The sequence below is a fragment of the Falco naumanni genome, chromosome 2 (genome assembly GCF_017639655.2).
Source record: "Falco naumanni isolate bFalNau1 chromosome 2, bFalNau1.pat, whole genome shotgun sequence".
Taxonomy (NCBI): Eukaryota; Metazoa; Chordata; class Aves; order Falconiformes; family Falconidae; genus Falco; species Falco naumanni.
In genome coordinates this window covers 65,862,726-65,888,212 of record NC_054055.1, presented here as the reverse complement: position 1 = coordinate 65,888,212, position 25,487 = coordinate 65,862,726, and the positions used below count along the sequence as shown (strand labels likewise).

At 39.3% G+C, this 25,487-nt stretch overlaps 1 protein-coding gene across 5 annotated transcripts in view; it reads right to left on the bottom strand.

The window, feature by feature from the left end:
- The window catches only part of CUL4A (cullin 4A), a 40,893-nt gene extending 15,621 nt beyond the window's left edge, over positions 1-25,272 (bottom strand). The window contains exons 1-11 of one of the 5 annotated variants that reach the window (XM_040584579.1): positions 25,014-25,252; positions 24,180-24,295; positions 19,562-19,665; positions 17,367-17,436; positions 15,855-15,928; positions 14,182-14,344; positions 11,590-11,679; positions 10,249-10,331; positions 7,094-7,161; positions 4,131-4,249; positions 1,309-1,501 (exon numbers count right to left, since the gene is read on the bottom strand). In XM_040584579.1, the coding sequence (XP_040440513.1) occupies positions 1,309-1,501; positions 4,131-4,249; positions 7,094-7,161; positions 10,249-10,331; positions 11,590-11,679; positions 14,182-14,344; positions 15,855-15,928; positions 17,367-17,436; positions 19,562-19,665; positions 24,180-24,295; positions 25,014-25,191 (1,258 nt within the window). In that variant the 5' untranslated portion in view covers positions 25,192-25,252. Of the gene's footprint in view, positions 1-1,308; positions 1,502-4,130; positions 4,250-7,093; positions 7,162-10,248; positions 10,332-11,589; positions 11,680-14,181; positions 14,345-15,842; positions 15,929-17,366; positions 17,437-19,561; positions 19,666-24,179; positions 24,296-24,682; positions 24,701-25,013 lie in introns of those variants that run through there. The other 4 variants (XR_005826494.1, XM_040584580.1, XM_040584581.1 and 1 more) reach the window with 4 other exon arrangements.
- Positions 25,273-25,487: the final 215 nt, after the last annotated feature.

The window sequence follows — 25,487 nt, the reverse complement described above, 5'->3', positions numbered from 1 at the left end:
AGGATAACTGTTAAATTTTCAATAGAAATGTCCCTTTTCCCACCCCTATGCTCAGTGGAATGATAGATCCCCACTGTACTACTGCCATAATGGAAAATATCATAAAAAAGAACCATCCAAAAGAGAAAAATGAATACAGTATAATCATTAAAATTAATGCATTAGAAATTCCCACATTTTGTGTTATAGTCATAGCAAGCACATTACTTGTTGAAAGACAATGTTTTGGAAGTGTACAATGCATATGAATGTATTTTATGAGAAACAAAAACAAACAACATAAAGAGGACTATATTTTTGTAGGCCTTTACTATATCCCTCATGTTCCTTGATAGGAGCATACCAAAATTTAAACAGAACCAATACTTTCAAGTTAGTAGCTTCGGAATGCCAGAAATAAGGTTAAGCCATGAATTTGGCTAAGTATTTTTTAAGGCATGTTAATATTCTTATACAACCTTCTGCATAAGAAGGAAACATTTGCAGGAGCTGAAACACCACAATCCACAAATGACAGCAGCCTGTATCATACAGGCTTTAACCTGAATCACTAGGTTGTACAATTCATCCCACATAAAGTTGGTTTTAGAAAGAAGCACAAAACAAGTTTAATAAAGGCAAAAGTACATACAGAAGAAAAACAAAAACCAAGAAGTGGGATCCTCTCCTGGTGTAAAATGCTACAGCTCCAGTTTTGCTGCATGCAAAACAGTCAGAACTGCTTTTGCCAGATCAGGGATAAACCCAATAATAGCATTTTAAAGATATTTTTACTTCCCCCCCCCCCGCTTCCTCCTTCAAGGTAATAATTTTTTTTTCCTATTTATCAAAACTCCTTGTATCTGAAGGCTTTGAAATTATTCTCCCAACTTCAGCCTTCAAGGCAGATAGATGGGCTCCTTTCTGATATATCCGTAACATCCAAAGAACACCTCTGCTACCACAAATAAAAGGTTCCCTCTTTTTTTTTTGCCACAGCTACTCTTCCCCCTAAACCATTCACTTCACTCATAGCATCAGCATTACGCTCTCTGAGCAACTGTTAGCACCAGGCACCGTGCAAGAAGCAGAGCGCAGGGACAGCAGAAGTTGGCATGCTCCGTCAGGACGCTGCACACACACCTAACAGCACATCCAAGCTTTTTGAACCCCCAACATTCCCAGGTTAACTTTTGCCTCGTACCCCAAAAATGAGTCTGCTAAAGCAGAATGCGTACTGCATATTATTGCACTAGCACACTCAGCAGCATTATCTTATCATGCTTTCTATAGATTTTTGAAATATTTTACAGAAAAATATTTGTGTACCTATCAATTCTGCAGGCTTATTTGGTCTCTTGTTGATAAATGTTTCAAAGGACTCCTTCATCAAGTTTATAAATTTTTCATTTTTCTGAAAGCACACTTCTATGATATGGTCCACTTTATCCTTAAAATCTAGTAGCTCTTGCACCATATCCTTGTCTTTTTCAGGATTAACCACTATTGTTGTCCCAAAGTTCTGTAAAACAAACACTTTTGATAATAAAATACTTCAGAATGCTACCTATCTCCCCCAATAGATACATTTACACTTAAAAAAATTATCATTAGAAAGAATAATTTGTTTACAGAGCTACTTATATGACTTCAGGTTTTCAAAAAATGAGATGCATTGAAATTTAAAATAAAAACCCAGACACACATTAATGGATTTCAAACATCAGTGTTTGATTTAAGGATTATATACATTTAACACAAAAGCTAAAAAAAAAATAATAAAAACCCACAAACAGCACAGTAGACATGACTGTATGATATGCAAATTCACAGTTAGATACAGAACTACATGATTCATGTAAAAGAAATTAATACGGAAGCTGCCTCAGAAATGTTAAGTGTAATGGAAAACCTTGCACTGGTTTTCTTAAATCCAGCAGAGAGCTCTATCGACAGAACAGGTGGTGAAAATTCAACTGCTGCTCATCACATCAAGATTTCTTTCAGCAAGGGCTTAAAAGCAAAGAAACCTAGCTGACTTGCAATAAAACACACCTTTTCCATTCGCAAGAAGCAGCCACAGACTTGACTTTCTTTTCCTGTTCCTACATTTACTATCTTAAAGTTTGAGATACAATACCATTTGTCTAGTGAACCAAAATATCCTGTAAGGGAGGATTTTAACCTATTAGACAATTTATAATTGTTTAGTGACACTGGTAAGTGCCCTAAACAGAATAATCAGCTTTCCAAGGTGAGAAAGAGGAATGTCTGCACAGTAACAGCAAATAGGTATTCAATTGGTACACTTTCATCGACTTAAGTATGTTAGCCACAGCAACAATCAAAGAGAGGTGGGGGAATCCCTCCCAAACCTCATTATTTCCACTTCAATATCTAATTATTCACTGTCATCTTTCATTGAGATCTTTCTCAGGTAACATTTTAGAGTGAAGCCAAACACAAGGCCGCCCAAGGTCCTTAGATTCAATATGCATATCACACAATCACAGAATGGTTTGGGTTGGAAGGACCCTCTGAAGATACCTAGTCCATCACATCTTACACTTAGCACAATTTCCCCTTCATTAACACAGCATTTGGACATCAATCTCACTGTCTCTACCAATTATGTTCGCAACTTGCAGGGCATTCCTCCCATTCCGCAACAAACCAAGATACAGAAAACTAAGTGGTACCTCTGAAATCATAAAAAGGTGACTACAGTAGAGCACAGACTTTCACTCCAGTAATTTGGCACACTCTGTGCTTTTTCTTACACTGGCTCACAAGATAAAATTTAAAAGTTCCTGAAGCCTCATCTTAATCCATTCTGTCATAGAGAATGTTCGAAAGGAGGAGATCCACTGACACTACACAAAATAGTTTCTAGCTTTTTGAGCCTGTATAAAAACTTCTTAACAACAAAGCCATAAAAGGTTTTATTCTGCGAGACACAGGGTATGATAAGCCAGCTCAACAACTTGCTGCTCTGAAAGGAGAGGTTCTGGTCCTTCTTCCCTTATCTTCCTACCTGTCCTGACCTTCTGCTTCTTCGCTTGGGCCAGCACATGGACTTTTCTGTGAGCCTCTTCAGCTCACTAAACCTGGCATAAAACTGGCATTGCCCAGGTACTGTGTTAAAACAGATCTCACAAGGGTCTATGGAGTCTCCAGCAGTACAAGGGTTAAGTCAGGAGCATGATGTGGGAGCGAGAAAGAAGAATGTTCCTTCCCAGCCACGGCATGCTGTTCAAATGGCCCAGCTGCCTATGGATCCACAGGCTGCATACAGGGACACTGGATGACACCCTGTGGAGCAAACCCCCACCTCAGTTCGGGGAGGGGGCAGAGGGGTGACTACGTCTCACTCCCATGGGCTGTACATTTGGTGGGCTATGTTGAACTCCAGACATGGGTGCACAGGAAAGGCACCTCTGAAATGAACTGTTGCTGCCCACTTAATCCTGAAGGTTGACAAACACATGGGCGATGCAGGGGAGAGCCACCACATCAGGAATTATCAACTTGAGAGAACTATCTTTGAAACTTTCCTGCTTTCATCTTGCAAGAGCACTGGAGCGCAAGCTTTCTGGGGCAGCATACTGTTGCGCCCAGCAAAACAGATCTGAAGCATCTAAATGCTACTTCGATGATGGATTATTTTCAAGAGGAGTATTCCATTCCAAATAGCTTCAACCTTCATCAGTATTGCTGTAGCTTGGTTACAGGTAGCACTGCTAGCCTGCAGTAGCGATAGCTACATTCTGATGTTTCTTTCAACTCATTTTGCAGATATGTAAAACAGTTGAGTGTATTTGTAGGAAAACACAACACATAGTACAGTCCAGCATACTGTAAACACATGTGCATGTGGGTCTATTTAAAAGCAAAGCAAACCAAAATAATGTCTTGTGTAACTTTCAAACCTATAAGGAAAGCAATTTCCAGTCAGAAATTTAAAACCAAAACTTAGGTATTGCTGTTCCTCAACATGTGACTGTTATTGAGGGGGAAGCATTAACAACCCTCCCCATATTTACTTAAAACACAATTTTGATGCACACACCTACATATTATTGCTGGTTTTGATACAAGAAATATACGATAACAGCCTAAATTTTGACATTAGTAAGACAACTTTGAAATACCTTGATGTATTCACTCCAATGCTGCAAAAGGATCTGCTGCCCACCTTTTACCCGGCTGAACAGCTGGTATGTCTGGGTCAAATCTGATATTCTATTTTCATCAAGCAGATTATCAAGTCCTAAAAAAATTAAATCAGAAGAAAGAGCAAATTTGAATACAGTTGCATAAATACAATCAGAAATATGTTAGAACAATCTCTATGAAATACATCAAAAGACAAGACTTTCCGGTGTGCTTAAAAAGTTTGAACTTTTTGCGACTAAATTTCTGAAAGCAAGTGATATGTTCAGGGTTAACATGTGCCCTTTTTTAAATGGTTGAAATAAGTATTTTAAAACTATTTCAGCTGAAGTACTTTCCCAACAAAGTGTTGACTGTAAGCCCTTTGCAGAATGTTTACGAACAGCACTTGATTTGAAGGGTACAGTTTTATGAAGAACCTCTAAAGAATGTCAGAAAACAGTAAAGTAAGTAAACTGCCCCAAATTTATAGTAAACATAAACACTTTGCAAGATTTTTTTCTCTGGAGCACGGTGAGCCATGTTTTTTAAATTAAGAATGTGCTATGAATTGTCTACGCTCATATTGATGGAGTAAGACAAGACTACAAACTCCTTCCAAGCAACTTTTGCCTTTATTGCATGAGACTAAGCTTTAGACTAACAAATGGAAGTGAACCTTAAGGCAAAATGTGAAGCATGTAACAACTATGTACACATTTTTACATTTGAGAATATGATGAATTTAGTTCCAATGTAATCAGAGATACATTGTCTGGTGTTGGTGACAGAGGCTTTAGTAATATGGGAGGGTAGCATCAAAGATAGATGGCATTTTTTTAAACCCCAGAAAGCTTGATTTTACACAGGTTGACAATCTGCATCATCAATGCAGCTGACACCATACAACTGTCCTTCTTCACAAAATATATTTCATTAATTCCAATTTTTAAATAGCACTAGATTACAAAAGATCCTCAATCACTGATGAATTACCCCATTGTCTACTATATTCTTCACCTTAAAAATACTTTCACTGTATATTACAATTTACATGTCCAGAAAGGCTACAAATGCTCAAGAATGATGTCAGGTAAATTTTGGCCTGATATTTTGAGATTTTCTAAGTTCTGAGATATCAGAAAAATGGACATACTTTAAACATAAAACAAAGTCTTGAATACATGTGATTGGTGTTCTTTTGGCATTGAACAGGGAATTAAAAATTGCCCATGCCATAACATCCAAGCATCACCTCCTATTCATTTAAAGACACCAATACACTGCTTTATTATAACTTAGATGATAAAGTGTAACCTCCCTTCCTCCTCTGGCGTATGAGCTGTGTGACTGAAAAAGGTATTTTGTCACATATGTGACAAATGAAAAACACACAGCGTAAAGTCCTCTGGCACCAGGCTTCCAGAAAGCACTGCCACAGTCTTGGGAAAATTCATTATACTCACAACGAAAAAAAAATCACCAATATCAAGTCAATGGCAGTTCTAGTAATACAAGAAAAAGGTTTCTTATACATAGCCTGCATTTGTAAGCTTTTTTTGCCCCTGTATCAAACTGACTACATCATATGCCTTCTGCTAAGGAACAAAGCCTACAAAAGGCAGTATCTTCTGCTTGCACAGAATACGAGGATGTTGCAAGCAAATTACAACGTGCCCTGCATCAAATGAATGCAGAAATTTATGCAAATCCTGGTGTTAAACTTTTTTTTTTTAAGTGCAGACAGTGAATGCAAAGGCTGATCCAACAATGTTACAGTCCTAAAACATAGTAACTAGAAAAATGTATAGAACTCTCCATATTTACATGGATGGTACACATGCAATATAAACCAAGAAAAAGTTCAGGTTAAAACAAGACCATACACTTTCTGGTCAAGTTAACTGACAAACAAATGTATCACTGGAAAAGTTACTTTAAAATAATACTCAAACTAAAAATCAAGCAAAATTAACATATATCAACAAAAAATTAATTATTCTTACCTCCTGTTTATGATAAGCTTAAGAATAGCTAAGATGGAGTGACCATGCTTATTTTTATAAATGTATTGAAAACAGTGAAGTGACCTATTCCCAGAGTAGTTCAGAGAAAACTATGAGCATATGTCTACCTTTAAAGAGGATGAAGAAAGAAGTGAAAGGGACGTGTATAACAACCTGAAAGTATTAACAAACATGGATGTGATGGAGCCCAAAGGTACCAGACTACTAGGGACATCTGTTTTGCAGCAGTAAAAGAAACAAAGATGTAAGGACATCTTGTTAGAAGATCTAAAACCTAAAATATGTCTACTGCAAGAAAAGGAAAGGATCATTTAAAGTATTAAAAGAGCAGGGAATGCTAACCAAACCCAGAAATTCAGTGAAAAAGGAGAGATTAAAAGTTAAGAGCAACAAAGAAATGGTGATTTAAAGACACCAATGTCTGAATAAGGACTTCCTAAGAAGACTGCAGCTCTTACCTTTTGTCTGGCAATTCCAGGTAAAACACAGACAAAAGCATATGAAAGTTCATTACTTTGGAATGTTTTCAGTTCCAATAACTCATGATTCTTGAACTATACAATCACAAGATTACGTCAAGCTACTGCACTTGAGCTGTATGATTATCACACAAAAGAAGCTACAACAGGAACTGCAGCTCTCGTTCAAAAGTTTATGTAACTCTAGGAAATAAACAGCTTCAAAGGTTTAATTCTTAAGTCCACTGCCACAAGTCAAAGGAGATTTAGGGGGTTTAGCAACTTCTACAATTCTGGAATTATATTTTAGATATTTGTTTCCACATTTAATTGTCACAGTGGTTGGTTTTCTGTATTTGTGGAAGTTTTCCCCCATGGCTCATGTATCTCCTTAAATAAAAGCTGTAGAGTTTAATTTTATTGCAAAGCATGAGAATTTTTTGCTTATCTGGGATAGCATTAATTTTAAAAAAATACCTTTTTGCAAAATAGCTGTCAAGTGTTCTCCTAGTAGCTGTTTCTCCACGCAAGCAATCAGTGGTTTCCTAAATAAGGCAAGAAAAGTGTATTAGATATATTAGAGTATAAGGGAGTTGCCTCCTGACACAGTGTATTTGTGAATAATGTATATTATAATAATTTAAACAATTAAAATTTTTCTATTTAAATCAAAGGTTACAAGTTAAGACAAAAATGTTACATGCAATATAAGTCAAGAAAGAAAATAATAAACCATGTATGTAATTAAAAAATAAATTCAAGTTTGAATACTAAAAAGCAAGGTCTCACACAGTAGAAGAGAGACACAGATACCAAAAACCAGTACAAAAATGTTCCTGGAAAAAGAGTCGAATTGACATTTTCTTCAAAGCAAACAAACAAAGCAACAAAAACCTCCAAGGGTTTGAACTCCAAAACAACACAACACATGCTGGTGATGTTCAAAACTCAAACTTTTCATCTAATTGTGTTTTGCACCTACATTGGCATAAATTGCGCTTAACCCACAACACTCAAATTTGCAAAACATTTTAAAATTGTCCTTGAATATTCCCTACTTTTTACTACTAATGAAGTATTTGTTTGATACATCCACTTGAGACTTCAGACAGGACTGAAAAAGAATGGCAAGTTTTCCTTTACATTTTTCATAGTCTAAAAGAAAAAAGAAATGCCTGAAGTGCCAAGGGGTAATTCATCTCAACATTTACATTTCTACTGCTGCTTACAATATGACAACATAACCATTTATTTCTGAGTTAAGCTTTATAAAACTGGTTCCCAGACCCTTAATTTAGATTTTCTAGAAGAGAGGTGCTTGACTGGGATTGATGGAAGCCTTTTACACAGCAGCATCCACTTTGGTTTTTTACCATTTCTGCAATACCATCTTTCCTGAAACAGCCCATCAATGACATGCCTGACCTTCCATACAATAGAGTTTTAGTCCCTTTATCTCAAAAAGATTAAATTAGAATTTGGAAAGGTTCAGAGAAGGGAGTAGGGATGATCAAAGTATGCAGTAGCAGCTATAAGAGAAACAACTCCACATAAGGACTCTCCTTTCTGGGTAAGAAATGACTTAGCAGGGATACAGTGCATTGACACACAAGGAAAAGGTGGAAGGGAACTGACTGATCACTTTCCAATGCAAAAACTGGGGTCATCAGTGACATTACTGGGAGCCAGACTTAAAACAACAGGAGACCATTTAACATGTGGTGGCTAGCACACCAGTGGAACACTTTGCCAAAGGCTGGCAGCGATGGTTTCACTTATGTGAATCCCAGCAAGACACAGTGCCAGTATTTGAAAGAGATCCAAACAGACAAACCACGTCAGGTTCAGGAAAACCCCTGAGCTGGAAACCAGCAGATACTAGGAGAGTATCAGGGCATCACATGTACTTACTCGATTCTTTCCCTCAGTGGTCATAAGCGAACATGAGATACCAGTCAGACAGGGCCTTGGTCTTTACACATATGGCCATTTTTATGGTCACGTCCATATTAGCTGAAATTTCCAACTACTCCTATCTACAGCTGCTGACTTTCTCCAACAGTAGGAGGAGTCAAGGTCGTATAAAATACCATCCTTTGCCCTGGAACACCTATTCTGCCTACAGGGGAAGTAAGGACAATTCATCTGCTTGAGACTGAGAACTAGAGCACTATTTCCTAATAAGCAGGCAGAATGAGTATTTACCTTGACTGCTCGCTAATGAATAAGCCTGAAGGGACCTTCTGTACCGCCTCAAAGTCATCTACCTTGGTCGTCTACTGACTGACCAGGACGCATGATTATGCTGTCCAGCTGTCCAGAAAGTCCACTGAAGGCTGAACAAATTCCCCTGTGGGCTGCAACAACACACTCTCCATGTGTTGCATGAATCTGGTTTGAAGTATGTTGAATGATGATGTTTGTTTTGTCTTGGAAGTATCATTTCCATCTCAAGATCAAATCCAGTAACTAAATTTAACATCCTTTCTGCCCTTTTCATGCACACCCAGAGAGACGTATGACCTGAGGACAACTCAAGGGCACCAATTTTAAGAACTGCTGTTTCTTGATGCAAAGAAATTAGCGCAAAGCTTTCTAAAAGTAGGTTTCTAAGCCTTTAACTAAGGATGAGACTCAAAGCAAGGACTTCTATCTCTAGACTTAAAATATGATATCAACGTATTTCTTAACTTAAACAGTAAATAAATAGACACATGCTTTAACTTTATACATAGAAATAGTTCCATATATTTTAATATGAATGATTTTGCCAGAAAAAGCTAGTCAGCCTGCGATCGGCATTTACAAGAAGAAGATTCAAGTTCAAATATGTACCGTGACACGCAACGCATGTGTGTGCGAGTATATATATATTTAAAGTATGTCTGAAGAAAATAAGTTATCAACATAATTTTTATTCAGCTATCCTTCTGACACCCAATGAAATGCCAATACGCCATCCAGAAAACTAAAAAATAAAATGTTATGGTCTTTATTAACAAAAAACCAACAACAACAAAAAAGCAGCAATAGCTTACTGCAGGACAAATTACATACGGATTTATAGTGTGTCAGTGACTCTGCAGTACTTCCTGAATGCACATTCTTATCCCAGCAAAACACACACTATTACTCAACACCCGAGTGAAAAAAGCACAAGCTCCTTGCATGATACATTGGCAACAGCTGCATCAAAGTTGATCTACTGTTAAGCTCAAATCCTGGACTGCTCACGAGGGATGTTCATATCCTCTAACCTATGCCATAATTTAACATTTTCTTTTCCTTTTTTTGCCTAATGAGTCTGCCTCTCCCTCAAGGGATTTGTGGTTAATGCTGTTATCAGTACATGAACAGATAAAATCAGCTACTACTTTGATAATATATAAAGTTTTGTTGACTTTAGCATAAACTGATAAAACTCTCTGGACAAATTTCTCCCGTTACTCAAAGTATATTTTGATTTGATAAAAATAAAGTTTAAAAAAAACCAAGCTATATCACAAGTGCTGCCAATGTGCTATGTGCAAGATAATGCAGAAATAATCTCTGTGCTTCTACAACCACAGATAATCACGCTGTTATATAAAGGATGCTTCACTTATGCTAAGAATCACAAAATTAGTACTCACTGTGTGCTGTGGTCTAAATATGTTATTACCCTGTCTCCTTCTTCTTCCAAACGTTTATTAACATGGTGAAGATATTCTGGAACCTAATGAGGCAAGAGAATGTCAAGTTCAACTACAAAGGCATGAAAGGCTGACAATCCTGTTCCATGACAATTATTTTAAACTACAAATTTAAAAAGAATATGAATTGGAAAGGACTATTCCATCAGAATGTTGTTACGTACTACATAATTATATTTTTATTAATCAGTGTTGCTTTATATGAAAAGTATTATAACCACACCTGACAGAAAGGAAAAGAAACACAGAAATGTGGGAGTTTTTCAGAGGAATTTGATTTTTTCTCAAAACTCTTCTTGGCTAAGCTTGCCCTTAAAGTACCATGGAGCAGATTTTCAGTTCGTATGAACCATACAGTTCTATTAATTCAATGGCAGTTTCTCCAGTGTAGTATCTATTATCCCCAGGGAGAGTTAATACATTTAGGACACACAACACAGGTATGAAACTCAGGCTTCAATTGATCAAACCAGCTAAGTCTACACGCATATATGCACGTGTATGCACACACATACATATGCATGTAGATGCATGTATGTGTAAGCATTATGTGCATAAATTTAAGTATGTACATGTGTATACTGTATAAGTTAGGGCCTTACTCCTTTTGTGTTTTTCCACAGCTTTCCACTAGGCATATAAAAGCAGTAAGACTCTTGGTCTCAAAATCTGTGTCAAAGCATCTCACCTCAGGTCCCAGTGAAATGAGGTGGATGGAGCAGGATTACACACACGGATTCACCTCAGTGCAATGTAAACAGGCATTTTCAAGATGTTTGTACTGACTCAGTGTTAAAATGGAATTAATAAAGATAGCTTCTGTATTTTAGACCACCAAGAAACGCAAACATTGTCAGAGATAACCATATTTGCAGGCTGCCCACTGCAGAGCATAAATTTATCTCAAGAGAGCAGAGAACAAAAATGTCTTAAGTCTATTTAACTAATAAGGAAAAGAAAAAAAATAGCGAAATAAATGCAACTTAATACTAAAGAAGTAAACAGTTTACTTGAGTATTAAGCACATAGTAAATAAATGCCAGTGGATGTTTCGCAGCTGTTGGGCAAGAATAATATCCATGGCACACCTTTAAGCTTTATGTGGAAATGACTTTCTAGTAAACATCATTAGACATCAAAACACCTGAATGTGTACATGTGTACCTGGGTAGCAGGAAATTTCACTGAACGTTAATACACCATGGCACTACCAGAATTTCTCATGTAATCCTACAGTAGATAGAACTAATGTAAAAGCAATCATCTACAGCATGCACCTACCTCTCTCTCTTGCATTAATCTTTGGCCTTCTGCAGCATACAAGCAATTTGTCTCTTCCAGGAACCTCTGTTCAAATGACTCCTTGTAAACCTGCTCAAAAAATTAATTTAGTTACTGACATTAAGCTGCCAGAAAGGGTCACATATTTTGGTTGTCAGGCATAGAGAGCAAGTAAAACCTCAAGAATGCACACAGTTACAAGAAATGTCAGAGTAACATTACATTAACACAGAAGTTCTCTGTTTGCCCACTGGTTTTAGAAAAGACTGAGATCAGAGCTGACTTCCCACTGCAGCAATAGCACGTTTCAGTCATCAGTACTCAAACTGTCAAAATCAACAGGCTTCTGTTTAAGGCACACAGCCCAAAACCAGTACCCAGCACCACAGCACAGAAATTACATCCAACCCACCTGAGCTCAAAACTCCCACTGATATTTCTGTAGCAAAAAAATAATAAAATGCTTCCAACTAGTCAAACACTGGCATGAAACATGTAATTCCCAACAGCTAAATAATAATATGCTCAGTAATGCATCTTCAGATCTGCCAGGTTTATTGCAGTGGCCCATGAAAAATTAGTTATAACAGATCAGGTGAATTCTCTTCCTCCAGGGAACGAGTAAGGTGTGTAAAAAAAGGGCACCAATGACAATCACAGACATAAAAAAAAATCTGCATAATGATTAACAGTTTAGTATAGAAAGGAGGTAAGTTAAGTATTTTATATAGTTGTCCTTTCTAAGAGTCTGGAGAAGGTAGCTAGGGAATGACATGTAAACAGAGGGACACTCAGTGAAAAGAAAAAGGAAAGATTCCTTGAGCATGGTGGAAGAATAGAAGAAAGTGTATCTTCCAAAACATATGGCAGAGCTGTAAAAGTCATTATATTCTGACCAATTTTTTCTCTTTAAGACTTTTAAAAGCTTTATTGTTTTCATTGCAAACTTAAATATGAAACCTTTGGCTTGACAAGCATTCAGAGCACAATAGCTCACTAAATCTAATTCAGCATCACAAGTAGACATAAACTCATTATTTCAACCTTCTCTTTACGCTAGCTACATGTTCAACAGAATCAAATACTAGATTTTCTTACCTTCCTTTCCTTCAGGATAACTAGAAAAACATTACCATAACAGCATATGGAACTATTTTCTACATAAAATGTGTAAAGCTCTACAATAGGAAGCACCTATAGAATAGGGTTTATGGAAGGAGAAGTCAACTTTCAGCAGGTGGGCCTCAATTGCATAATTGCCTAAAAATAAGAAATGAGTAGGAGATTAACTGTTTCCAACCAAATTATAATACTTGCTCAATAAATCTTTCTCCAGAAGCTAACTTCTGTTGAAAGAGGGCTAAGTAGAGATCCTGGCATATAATTACAGGATTATGAGCACATCTCTATCTCAATGAAGTGACAGATATTATAAGAGACCAAATTAAACTAGGTTAGTTTCCCTAGTGAAAAAAGAAAACTAGTTTTGAGCCAATGAAGGAGAATGCAGACTTAAATCCAAGTCTGTAAGAAGGATCCAACAAAGGGGAATGTTTATCTTCAGCTAGCAGAGTACTTTGCTAAAAAATAACAAATGTTTAAAAGTCAACACTTAGAAAAAGCTGATGCAGTTACAGAAACCTGGCAGATAACAATGGGAGAAAAAGTGGGAAAAAGCACGCAATCAGATCCCCGCTTTCAGGTTCTGTGATCTGAAAAATCATTGACAGAAGATGGCCTTCTTCCTTGAACAGAGGAATTAGCTATTAATTTTTCCGGTACACTAGAGAAAGTTAGGGTTGAAAGTCAGAAGGGTTAACATGAAAGGCAGAAACCCAGGTAAGCTGCCTGACCAAAAAGGACTATCCTATGCAGTCTTCCTCTTCAAACTCTTTTTTTAACCCTTCAGCCAGTTCTGTAACACTGTACACCACTTGGGAATGGAGCAACCTCAACATTTTTTAAGAAGGAAAGACAGCTCCTAAGTTTTATTGCACATCACACAAGACTGCAAGGTCAACTAGAGGACAACTCATGCCAAAGTCAGAAGCATAGCCTAGTTTTATTTGGTTACTTAGTATCTATGCTAATGAAAAGTTCCATTAAGTTATAGATTGACCTCATCTATTTGAAAACCTGGCCTCAACCTTGCATCCCATTTTATCTCTGGCATCTCTGCTAAGAAGTTGCCAATACAGTGATGCTTTTGTGATACAGACTGAGGATCTGGACTCCAAAAAGTGATGCCTTTCTACAGTGACAGAGGTGGTCCTTTTTTGTTCCTACATTTAATCAGCACTAGGATTAGAACACAAGTGATTAAGACAGACAAAATACTGCACATACTAAAAGACTTCCAAATCTATTATTTAAGAGTCTGTAGGCCACTACCTCTGCCAAGGAAAGAGGTCTCATTTAAAAACAGAGAATAAAGGATTGCACATCAGGTAAAGAAGAGGCAATCTTGTCAATCTGATAGATTTTGAAGCATATTTACTAGAAGAATAAAATTATTTCTGTACAACAAATGAATGAGAAAAGTCCAAAACCTGTTTCTAAACGTAGCCCTTATTAGTAATTTGCTGTACTTGCCTGCAGATCGGACAGCATGCTCAACAAACTCCGCAGCAAACTTTTGTCCACAGCTTCACCATTTCGTTCTTGTTCGATCAGCAGGAGGATTCCATCAATAGTCTTGTTTTGAACTTGCTTGTCACTAATGATGTGATTTCTAAATAACTCTAGCCCCATATCCCTGTGTGAATATCGAGAATAAATAAATCACACTGTTGATTTTCAAAACTCTGTGTCTCAGTTTGAGAAAAAAGACATATAAAATATGTAACAATGGTGTATATATATCTTATACAAGAAGAAAATATATTAATGGTGTGTATATTCTATTTGACACTGTCCACTAAGAAAACTTTATGACAAAAATTGTCATAAAAATGCAAAGCCACATGCTATCAGATGCATACACTTCAGCTGAGAACTGTGACCAGCCTTTCTGTATTTCACATCATAGACTACAACATTCTCTGTTTACTAAAAAAAAAATTACTATTACAAAAATAATGAAATATCTGAACATACACCTTAACACAAGATTCCCCGGATCAGTCAATCTATCTGTAATTTACATGTTTTGCTCAAAAGCATTCTCTCTGTTTTGGACCTTATGATCACCTGTAGCTGATTGTTTCATTCTAAAAGGATGAGGAATGGTGCCTCTATGCCATGAAGCAGCCAATTATTAAATACCGTCTTGGCTGAGGAAAACAGAGGAATCTTAGATAAAACTTGTTACCTCCAACCTCTTCACAGGCATCAGGATTTCAATAAAGGGAATTTTCCCAGTATGAGGAAAAAAAGACACAAAGCATGAACAGACCTCTTCAACTATGTTCAGTAAAAGGAAGCCGAACACAGCTGGATGAAAACTACTGTGGAGGTCAGGAAGAAAGATGTCCACAGGATGAGTGAGGCGTGGGACAAAGATGCCCGGTTCCTCAGATAGCCTGAGGAACTCCCAAGAGTACAGAAGCCAGCCAGGCAGAGAAAAGGCACACTGTTACTTCAGTGCTTTGTCTTGCATATGTTTTTGCTTTAGACAGAATAACAATACCATAAATTTTCAGCAAAGTCTGGATTTGTTTGCTTGGGCAATATATAAAATGCCCCTCAGGAAGGATGCTGAAAAACAGAATGCCAACAGATGTGACCATGGTGTGCTGAGTACAGCAGCAGCATCTCAACACTCTGAGCCACAGGTCTCAGCTCTCAAGAGGCCAGTGCTGGAAAGATGATCTGCACCTTGTCAGTGTATCTGGCTGACTTAAAAACACCCAACAGAGCAAGAAGTTAAGTGCTGAATTTTGTCAAAACCAGGAGCACCTAAAGTAATACCAGGCCAGTGCAAAGGTGCAAAGGCAGTGGCCTGAGGAAGTTCTCCACACAACCAGCCTCACCCAGGCTGTGACAACTATATATGTATATGTGTGTGTGTGTATATAATGCCTGTACTTTTAAGTGTATGTTCACAGACCTTTTTCTTGTTTTACCCTCACTTTACAATGAATATTCCTGGGGAAGGAGGAAATGACACATATACACTGGCACATGTATTTCCATAAATTAACACAAAATGTTAGTGACCTATTACACAGATCAAATATAATGCGAAAAATTTATTTCCAGTCTTTGCAAATGTAATAGCATGGTCAAACTCTAAAGATCTGCGGAATACTTACATGGATACCTACCATATAGAAGGAAGCATTGAATTCTGAAGTACATATGTACGATCCAAAAATAAGAAAATGCTTCTGATCATGATCTGAAAAATATATAAAGAAATTTTTTTTCTTTTCACCATCATGTGGTATTTTAAATTATAAAGCAACTTCTGAGAAACTACATCACATAGGCATGCACCTTAATTACGGATGTATGTATTTTCAACTTTTATGGTGATTTTTACAGCCACTGATATGTAATTTACTCATGTTAATACTATTACTATACCATATTGTCATCTACACCCAAGACAGTTTTCAAATTCATAACCATTAACTAGTTTTGTTAGCCTGTCATGAGTTTACTGCTACTGAGATACATAAGCTACTCAAGCAGTACCACCAAGACATTCAGTAAACACCCTGAAATAGCATGCTACCATGGTTTTTGCTTTTTTTTTTTTTAAAAAAAGCTGCTTTAGGCAGGAACAGTAATAAGCTCTGCAACAGATCTTTTCATAATAAAAGCTGCCAAAACTCATGAGAAAAATAGATACATTAATTCTAACAGGGGAAAGAAGGTACAAAATAACTTTTTTTTTTTAAATTAAAGAAGTAGAAGAATGAAGTGGGTTTTTTTAGCTTATTACTCTTTCACATTCACAATCCATTTTTAACTTTGCTCATAAAAAGGCTGCTCAGCTTTCAGTTTAGCATTAGCATAACTCAGGATGTCAGTAACTAACGAACTCACCCCCAGGCCAGCTACAGAGATTTCTATCCCCAGCTGTCCACCTACTCCTCCCTTAAAAGATTTCATTACTTCTGAAGCAATTCTCAAGCTGACATAGTTTCGAGCAATGAAAATAGAAATTCAACCATTTGGGGCATCTGTAGCCAAAGCTAAGTGACAATGCAATGAAAAGTTGCTGTAAAATGCTGGTTTAGAATTATAATGATGCATTCTTAAAGGGACAATTCACACAGAATGTCTTTGAGGATTTTTTTTCTATAACATAATTCATTGTGGAATTAGAGGACAAAAAGGGTAGGAAGAAAGAGAGAGCTTCAGTATTTTAACCTTCCTGTTTCTTAGACCTATATTCAGGATAATCATCTCTTGCTTTTCTTGCTTTGGGGCGGGGGTGGCGGGAGGTAAACAGAAAGTCACAAATTAACCTGGCTATTGGAGCTATCTATAAAGCAAAGATTGTGGATTCTCCAGTTAGTTAACATTACAAACTGCAAACAATTTCAGCATAGCCTGGTTAAGTTTTTCTTTCCACCCATAGAAAACAGTTGTCAATATAGTTCTGAGTGATATTCCAACTTCATATGAAACCTATGAAAGTCAGATTTAACACAACAGAGGTTTTCAACAACACAACCACCCCCAGCTAGCAAAGGGGAAAGTGAAAAGCAGTGCTTGAAACTTGGAGGAGATGGTGTAACACGGTCCCAAGTTAAAACCATGACAAACTCCTTTTTGCCAGATTTCACACCTCAAGGTTATGTATTCTGAACAAACATTTAACTTACCATTTGTCTGCAATGATCTTGCCAGCATTTATTTATCTTCTTTAAAAATAAAAGACTATCCAGAGAATCTGTACAGCACCTATTAAGGAAAACTAGCTTGCCGGTATCTTTTGAGGCCAGATTCTGGAGATCATCTTTGCCAGCCGTTATGCAAAGCTGCTCCATGGATATTCTGATGTTACTGTGACTGTCCAGGGATAAACCATTAATTGCAGAGCTCGTGCCCAGCAGAGGGGCTGGCAGCTCTCCAAAAGGCCTCCCTCCGTTTTCAAGGAATAACACTCACTGCTCTTCAGTAATACCATCTAGTGGTTACAGTGCAGAACTTTGATACAGATTTAAACAAAAAAATCCCACCAATGTCAAAAACAACCTTGTCACCAACTGAGGTGAGAGGGAGAGAAAGGTTTATTTTGTTTAACGAGTTCACACTGTGCACAAGAGGAGTGACCCTAATCTCTTAAAAGCAGTTACAGTTCTAAATAATCCTCAACAAATCCAAATACCGCTCTTTTCATATATATCTCCAGGTCTCCCTAAGTAAACTGTAAGAGTTTTCTTCGTTACACAACAGACCCAACTGTTATTTATGAACAAGAGAATTTTCATGTGTCATATGAGTAAATCCAAATGTGGCTTTACCTTCCTTTCCTGCACAGTATCACCTCCAGCTCCCTCTGGCCAAATCTGATTAATTTGATCTCATGTCCTTGGGATATAAAGTGGTATACCAGTAAAATACAGAATTCTCAACTCTCCAAACCACCAGCTCTGACAGAGGGCAGGGAGAAAGCAAAGTTTTAAAACACCAGTTTTAAAACATCTCTTCAGAAGATGACCTGAAGTCTGAAAAGTCAGGGACACAAAAAATAAGACTTTAAAGCAGACTAAGATTTGGTTCTCAGAGGTCAGCTACGTTTAAAAGGCTATTTACTGACTAATGTACTTTTTAGTTAGAAGTGATTTTAAATGCATCAAAGTAAATGTAATGAAAAAATAAGCTGCCATGTAAGAGGTGAATTACAGCACTGGTTTATGTACCTATGTTTCTTACATGCTATGTAGAAACCAGACTCCTGGGACTCAAAAAACCCACAACCCAAGACCATGTTGGGACTTACTTAGATAACAAGAAAAAAAGAAAAAAGAAAAAAAAAATATCCTCTTTATGAGAGTCGGCACCTACCTGGGGAATGCAGTGAACTGAGAAACTGACAGTAATGATCCAAAGCACATTTAAAGGGTTCACCTGGAAAGAAGGCTCCTTATAAAGGCCCTTCCTTCTTCCTGTTTTAACCTATCATTTTCTGCTAATAAAATACATACAGACACCTGGGAAACACTGCTAGCACCCAAAGTACTGTAGTAGCTGTTCAGTATGGCACTCTCCAGGAACATGGATGGGGACAGCCAGGTGGGTACACACTATTTATATACTGCCTGAGCATGTGCAACCCCTAGGCTATTACACAAAAGACAACTACCAGCATGCAAAGCACAACGGGATTCAGAAAATAGGACTGGCTGCACCCAGGTGTCCAGAGCAGATCTACAGGCACTTCTGTGACCAGTTTAGCCAGAAGAAAAGCCCAGCAATGTAACTTCAGAAAACTACAGGGAAATTTACCATAAAACTTTAGGTTTCTGTGCATCCAAAGACAGCCAAGTGATCTCCTGACCCTTAGCTGTCTCCCAAAAACCTCCCAAGATACACATAAAATACCTAATGGGCTTGTTAAATGCCTCTGTGACACATCACTGCTGACCAGTAGTTATTATTAGTCAAACAGGTGTACTTTATGTTTAAGCATTCCTTTACAGAAGACACTGTTGCTGAAAATTACAGCGGTGATTTTACAGTATTGCTACTGTAAGCATCTCCACTACTCACCTGCCATAAAAATCCCTACTTGCTGTTGAATCTTGCAGTACTATTGAAATTTTCTGGATGTGGTGTAAATTTTTCATTCCTATTAAAATAAATAAATTCTTACTAGCATGCTACTTATCGGTACACAAAAATTATTCACCCAGATGACTAAATCTGCTTATGCCCAATTTGAAAATATGTAAGTGGTCAAAGAACCTCTTTAGTACATTGACAGTTACTGCTGTAATTTTTACAAAGTACTGTTTTAAAAAGTAATGATTTAAATGACCCATTCTAACCATTTTTGTGCACGAGAAAAGGATATTCTCTAAATGGAAGGATTTGGGCTTTCACATGATCTTCACAGACTTGTCGCAGCTGTTTGTACAGTGTAGCAGAGACTTTGTAAGAACAGAGATTTTCAACAGCCTAAAACCAAAACATAACAAAAAAACTATGAAGGAGAGAAAAAAAACCCAAACAACTTGATTTTTTTTCCTGTGCAATCAAGGTCAACAACAAAGAGAAAAAAATACCAGCATTATCAGTCCAAGCTGTCCACACAAACAAAACATCAAAATGAAATTATCCAAACTAGGTAGAAAAATTAAGACTTTATGATTTCTTTCTGATTTTGGTCCCTTCTTACACTGTCAGATTTTGTGTACAAACAAGGTCCACCATCACCATCTGGGTCGTATTTCAGACATGCTGTTAAACATTAGTAGAACTCCCCGCCCCCTGAATACTGCTTAGCAGCAGAACCCTTCCTGTAGGTCCATTTTGTGCATCCTTCAGCATGCACACACATACGTACTTTTTTGGGGGGGAACACAACCACACCAAATATTCTGTTTTTAGTAACTTTAACATAAACATGTCACCCACTCTCACTAAATGCATATACCCGCTTTCCTGTCATTTTACTAACTTATTTCTTTCTGAGTATTTCCACTTATTCATACACTTATGCTAAGGTATGTAAACTGAGGGGGGAAAAATAATAAAAAGCAACAAACCCCCTCATATTAACCCTTAAATAAAGACCTGAATTGATTTGTTGGGACCTCATGGGATTTCATTGAGTATTTACCCATAGTTGACTAAGACGACTGATTCTGCCCAAAACCAAATGTTCCTGCGGTCACTACATTAAATGTAAATCATGTTCTTATGCGGCTGACCTAGACTGCGCTGAGCCAGATGCAGCCACCTCTAGAATACTGCTGTTCAGCTATTCAGTCGTTACGTTGTCTTCAACTAACATTTTTTCCTCACAAGAAGCTCAATGAGAATGCCAAGAGAAAACATAGCCTTGCTTGATACCACTGGCCTATATTTAGACTTTGTTCCAAGCACACTTTGTGTGCTGTATTTCAATAATTTTATTAATAGACCATAGCATATGAAATGAATCACAATGAAGACAGCCAAATGTTCTGTGAGAACTGTAAAGTTTACAGTAAGTATTTCTGGCCATTCAGTGTTTCAGACAAAATTATCCAAAGGAGTTGGACATGGTCTTCAGAACTAAAAATCCAGCTGTTTCTTCTTTGTCTTCATCTCAACTGCCTTTATGCTATGAGGTGATACCGCAGAGAACACTGCCTAAGATTTAAAGCACTATTTCACCTGGGCAACTAAACCAGACCCAAGAATGTTTTCTTTTGCTCCAGAGGATTTGTAGTGTCACATTTTGTTGACAAATTTTCTGATGGCGTCAGCGAACGTGGGCAAAGTTTCAGTATTTTCCCTGTGCTTGACCTGTACTCAGTTTTCCCCAAATTTTAGCTTCTTTTTGGTGTGTCTTATTTCTTTGCAATATAAAACATTATGGTGCCTAATGTCAGCACATAACTCTTCGTCAAAGTTTTGGTAAGTGTTCTTCACTCTGTTTCAGTTTAAGATCACCCAAACACATGGGATAGCAAGTGCGTGGGCTGAGAGAGAGGTGAGTGGGAAACGGGACCGCTTCTTTGGGCAGCAGTGCTGGCTTAATATTCCAATCTGCAGCCGTTATCACCTCAGTACTGCCTCTACTAGCTGTTTCTGCTTTTTTGATTTGGGGGTGGGGGACATGAAATCCAGTAATCTCCTGCTCCTTCACCTTTTGCTTCATTCAGAGTTTTTGCTGCCTCTCCTTCTGAATAAATTTGATGTGACTTTTATCCATCTTGCACAAAAATAGTTTGGGAAAAAGCTACAGTAATTATCACATCTACAAAGATATGAGAAATACAACACTCAGACTCTTCACCTACACAAATATAGTAAAAGTTCTGTTTCAAATCAACCTTTTAACAGCTTGTTTTGAGCAGAGTCTTCTCTTTTAAAATTTAGTATGCAGGTTATTACTACTTCTTGTATTATTTCCTCTATAGGTTCTAACATCCTGAAGAGTTTTCTTCCAAAACACAAAGTGAATCTGCTTCCCAGAGATGTCCCCATGGGGTAATTCTAACTTACCTCATGTAATTTTATTTAAATGATCATCACCTATGGTGTCCTCAATTTTGATACAGTATTAAAATAAAAAACACTATCACACAGCGCCTATGTTAGGTTTTTCATCTGGTCTTATAACAGATCAGCAAAATGGCATCAGCAACAAACAACATTCACACATAATATTTTGCAGATAGTTTGTTATATTTCCTGAGACATAGCTCTTCCTATCCATCCATCCAAATAAAAGTCTGGTCAGGACTCTCATCATTTTTTTCCCTTCACTGCTACAATGTCCTATTCTATGTCCTCCAGAAGGGCAGTGCTGCCCCATTTCAGGTTATTTAGGACCTTGCTGCAAAGGGAATTTTCTTATTCCATTATTTTTATCACTCACTCCTCACTTGTCAAGTCTTTGCACTGCCCCACTTTCTCTATCCCATCAAATATAAGCTACTTCTATCAAAATGTGTGCAATCTACCAACAATCCCAGACATCATTTCTATTTCAGTCACAAAAAATTGGCTGTCACCCTCCCATTGCTTACTGACATTTCTGCCAAGCACCTTCATGCCTGATCCCATGCTGCCTCCAACGTCTGGAAAGGAGTATCCTTCAGGCTTCCCACCAAGCCTTGTCATTGTTCTTCAGTTTTTCCTCAGCCATCGTGCCAAATTAAATAAATAAATCAGAAAGTTCAAAGGCAGGCTGGTACACCCGCCTGCTCACCACACTGAACTCCAGGAGGCCTCTCACTTCCTCCTATAATGTCAGACTCCAATAATAAAAAAAAAAAAAAAAAAAAAAAAAAGCCCTGAGCATAAGAACTGATGCACACAGAGAAATTTTCCCTTGTGGATGACTCTGTGCTCACCAACAGGCAGTGACAACGACCTGTAAGTACAGATCAGATTTCCAAAGGATGCTGTACTTCATCTTTTATTCCTTTTGCAGGAGAGTAAGTACCTATCTATGCATAGCCACACTGACCGCCACCACCCACTGTGCAGAAATCTTGCTGATTTGCATCACTGCCTTACAGATTATTGGACTGGCCTTGCGCAGTCTTTACAAATAAGCAGGCAAATAGAAAAAAAGCAGGAAGTATGGTTCTCCCTTCATAGTTTATCTGAAATCTCTCTCCTCTTCCTCTGCCAAAACTCCAGTCTCTACCCTGACGATTTCATAGCTATATTACCATAATCTCATTTCTGAGCTTCTGAAAACAAGTTAGGTAATGCTCAAAGCATCTGTGGTTTGGGGGTTGGTTTTTTTTTTCTTTAGTTAGGCATAAAAATGCAGGATTTTTCAAATGCTGAGTTTAAAACCTTAAAATGTATTATGTAATTCAAAATCTGAAAACCTGCAAGTGTTAATAGATGAATTTATCACAGTCCAGTCATCTATCTAAAGGGAATAAATTATATTACGTCAATAGGTATTTACATAATCAGCCATTTTAGACCCATATATTACATACCCTAACTAATCACAGAGACAAGTATAGTCAGTTCTCAGATTCATCCTGATTTTCTTGAGCATGGAACCAATATGGACTGCTGGCTTTCTCCTCCTTTATAGTCTGCACTTTGCAGACAACATCAAACCTACCTCAACTGAACATTTAGAAAATTTCAGGGGAGTATAATAATGTCCTCAGTCTTGATCTGGCGATGGCATCCATATCTGCAGATCAAACACCTGCACTCACAGAAAACTGAAAACTAACTAAAACTACATAGCACAACTTAGTGCATCAGCAATTTTTATAACATCGCTGTAAAAAATTACTACTGCTGTTAGATACCTGAAAGCACATACACTTAAAATAACACAGAACTAAACCATATATAAATGGAGGAAGCAGAAGGAAAGAAGTATCTTTCTTTTACCCTCCCTAGCCCCTGCTCCAGTAGTCCAAATATTCCAGCTATTTTTTCACCACTTTAATAATAAAATTAAGATCACAACTGTTATGAAAATGTGACAGTAATCTGAAACACAGATAAACTGACAGTTTGCTGCCCACTCAGTCACGCTTCTTTTTAATTCCCCAAAGGGCACTGATGCCAAAAGGCTAACTGTTATTATCTAATAATAACAAATATGTCAACATTACTATTCACAAGAGTCCAGAGCACACACAAAAGAGGAATCATCACAAAATATGTATCTGCATAACCCAGTGAGAGTAACACCCTGTTTCCAGCACCCTGAGTTGGCACCGTGTAGAAGAGATCAAGACTTAAACCTCAGGCCAGCCCAGGCACAGCTTCCTACATCTCCCAACACAAACTGCTTTTTCAGGGGCCCTGACTTTGGTAGTTCTCCAAGGAACCGATACATCCAACTAACTAGAAACAGAGTATGGAGTGAACAGTTCAGGAAACATGATCAGCTTTTAACAAATTGAAACACGTTACATTAAACGTGTGCAAATCCTAAAGCAGTTAATTTTTCTTCTGTTCAACTGAAAAAAAACCCCTATGCGCCTTACCTGGTAGAGCTCTTCAAGGTTGTATTTAATAGAAACGCTACTCTGTATGGCTCCCACCGCTTCGTGAAGTTTTTGCCAGGTGTCCTGAGTGTAATTATCTGGTAATTTGGGTCTTTCTGTGAAGGAAGATAACAGGTAGCTGAAAGCTAGCCACCCAACGGGAGCCTGAGCAATCCCGCTCACCCCACCTCATTAAGCCTTGCCAAGCCGTGTTGTGCTTGATGCTCAGAGCCTGGCACAAGGAGAGGGCTACTCGCTCCACCCGAGGCGGAGAAAGCTTTGCGGGGCGCAGCGGAGCCCGCCGCCGGCCGGCCCCGCACACGCCGTGCTCCCGGGGCGGGGGTGCGGACCTTGCCCGGCAGAGGCAGCGCCGGCCCCGCCGCCGGCCTGGGGCCGCTCCGGCCACAGGGCTGCGTGTTACCGCCGCGTTACTTTTAGCGAGGTAACCCTCGCCTTGCTTTAATTAGTCCTGACACTAAGGTGGCTTTCTGCCCGCTGCCTACAGGGCGCAGGTCGTCGCTGCGCCGCTCCTCCCGCTGCCCCCACGCACGGAGCCCCACGCGTGTCCCCGCAAGCCCTCGGACTGCCATGGTGACGGCACTGGGGAGGGTTATCAGCCCGGCGGCAGCCTCCCCTCGCCCAGATAAGGCGGCGGGGCGGGTGACAGCGGTGGGGCCCCCCTGCCACCGACCCGGCCGGGCCGCGGACTCTGCCTGCCGCGGGGATGGGGCGGGGAGCGGCCGGGCCCGCGGTAAACAAAGGTCGGGCCGGGCCCGGGGCCGGGCGGCGGGGCAGGGCGCACCTGCTGGGGCCGAGGGCCCGGCCCGCACCCACCTCTGAAGTTCTTGATCACGAGTTTCTTGGAAGAGGCGGTCGCGCCTCCCCCTCCCCCTCCTCCTCCGCCTCCTCCCCCGGCGCGGGTGGCGGCGGCCAGCGAGGCGGGCTTGGTGAGCCCGTTGGTGTGTCCCACCAAGGCCGACAAGTGCGGCTTCTTCTGGGGCTCGTCCGCCATCTCCGCCCCGGGCGCTGTGTCCGGCCGGGGCAAGACGCTGGGCTGGGCCGGCCCGGCTGGTCCCCGCCTCCGCTCCACTCCTCCTCCGCCGCCGCCACCCAGCCGCCCTCCCCCACCGCGGCGGCTGCCCGCGGGTGGCTGCCAAGTGCCGCCGGGCCGGGAGGCACTGACAGCCGCCCGCCTCCAGCCGCCCCGGCCGCCAGGCTAGCCGGCCGCGGGGCGCTGGGTCTGGGTCTGTGCCCGCGCCTGGGCCGCTCCGGCCGCGGGGCGCTGGGTCTGGGTCTGTGCCCGCGCCT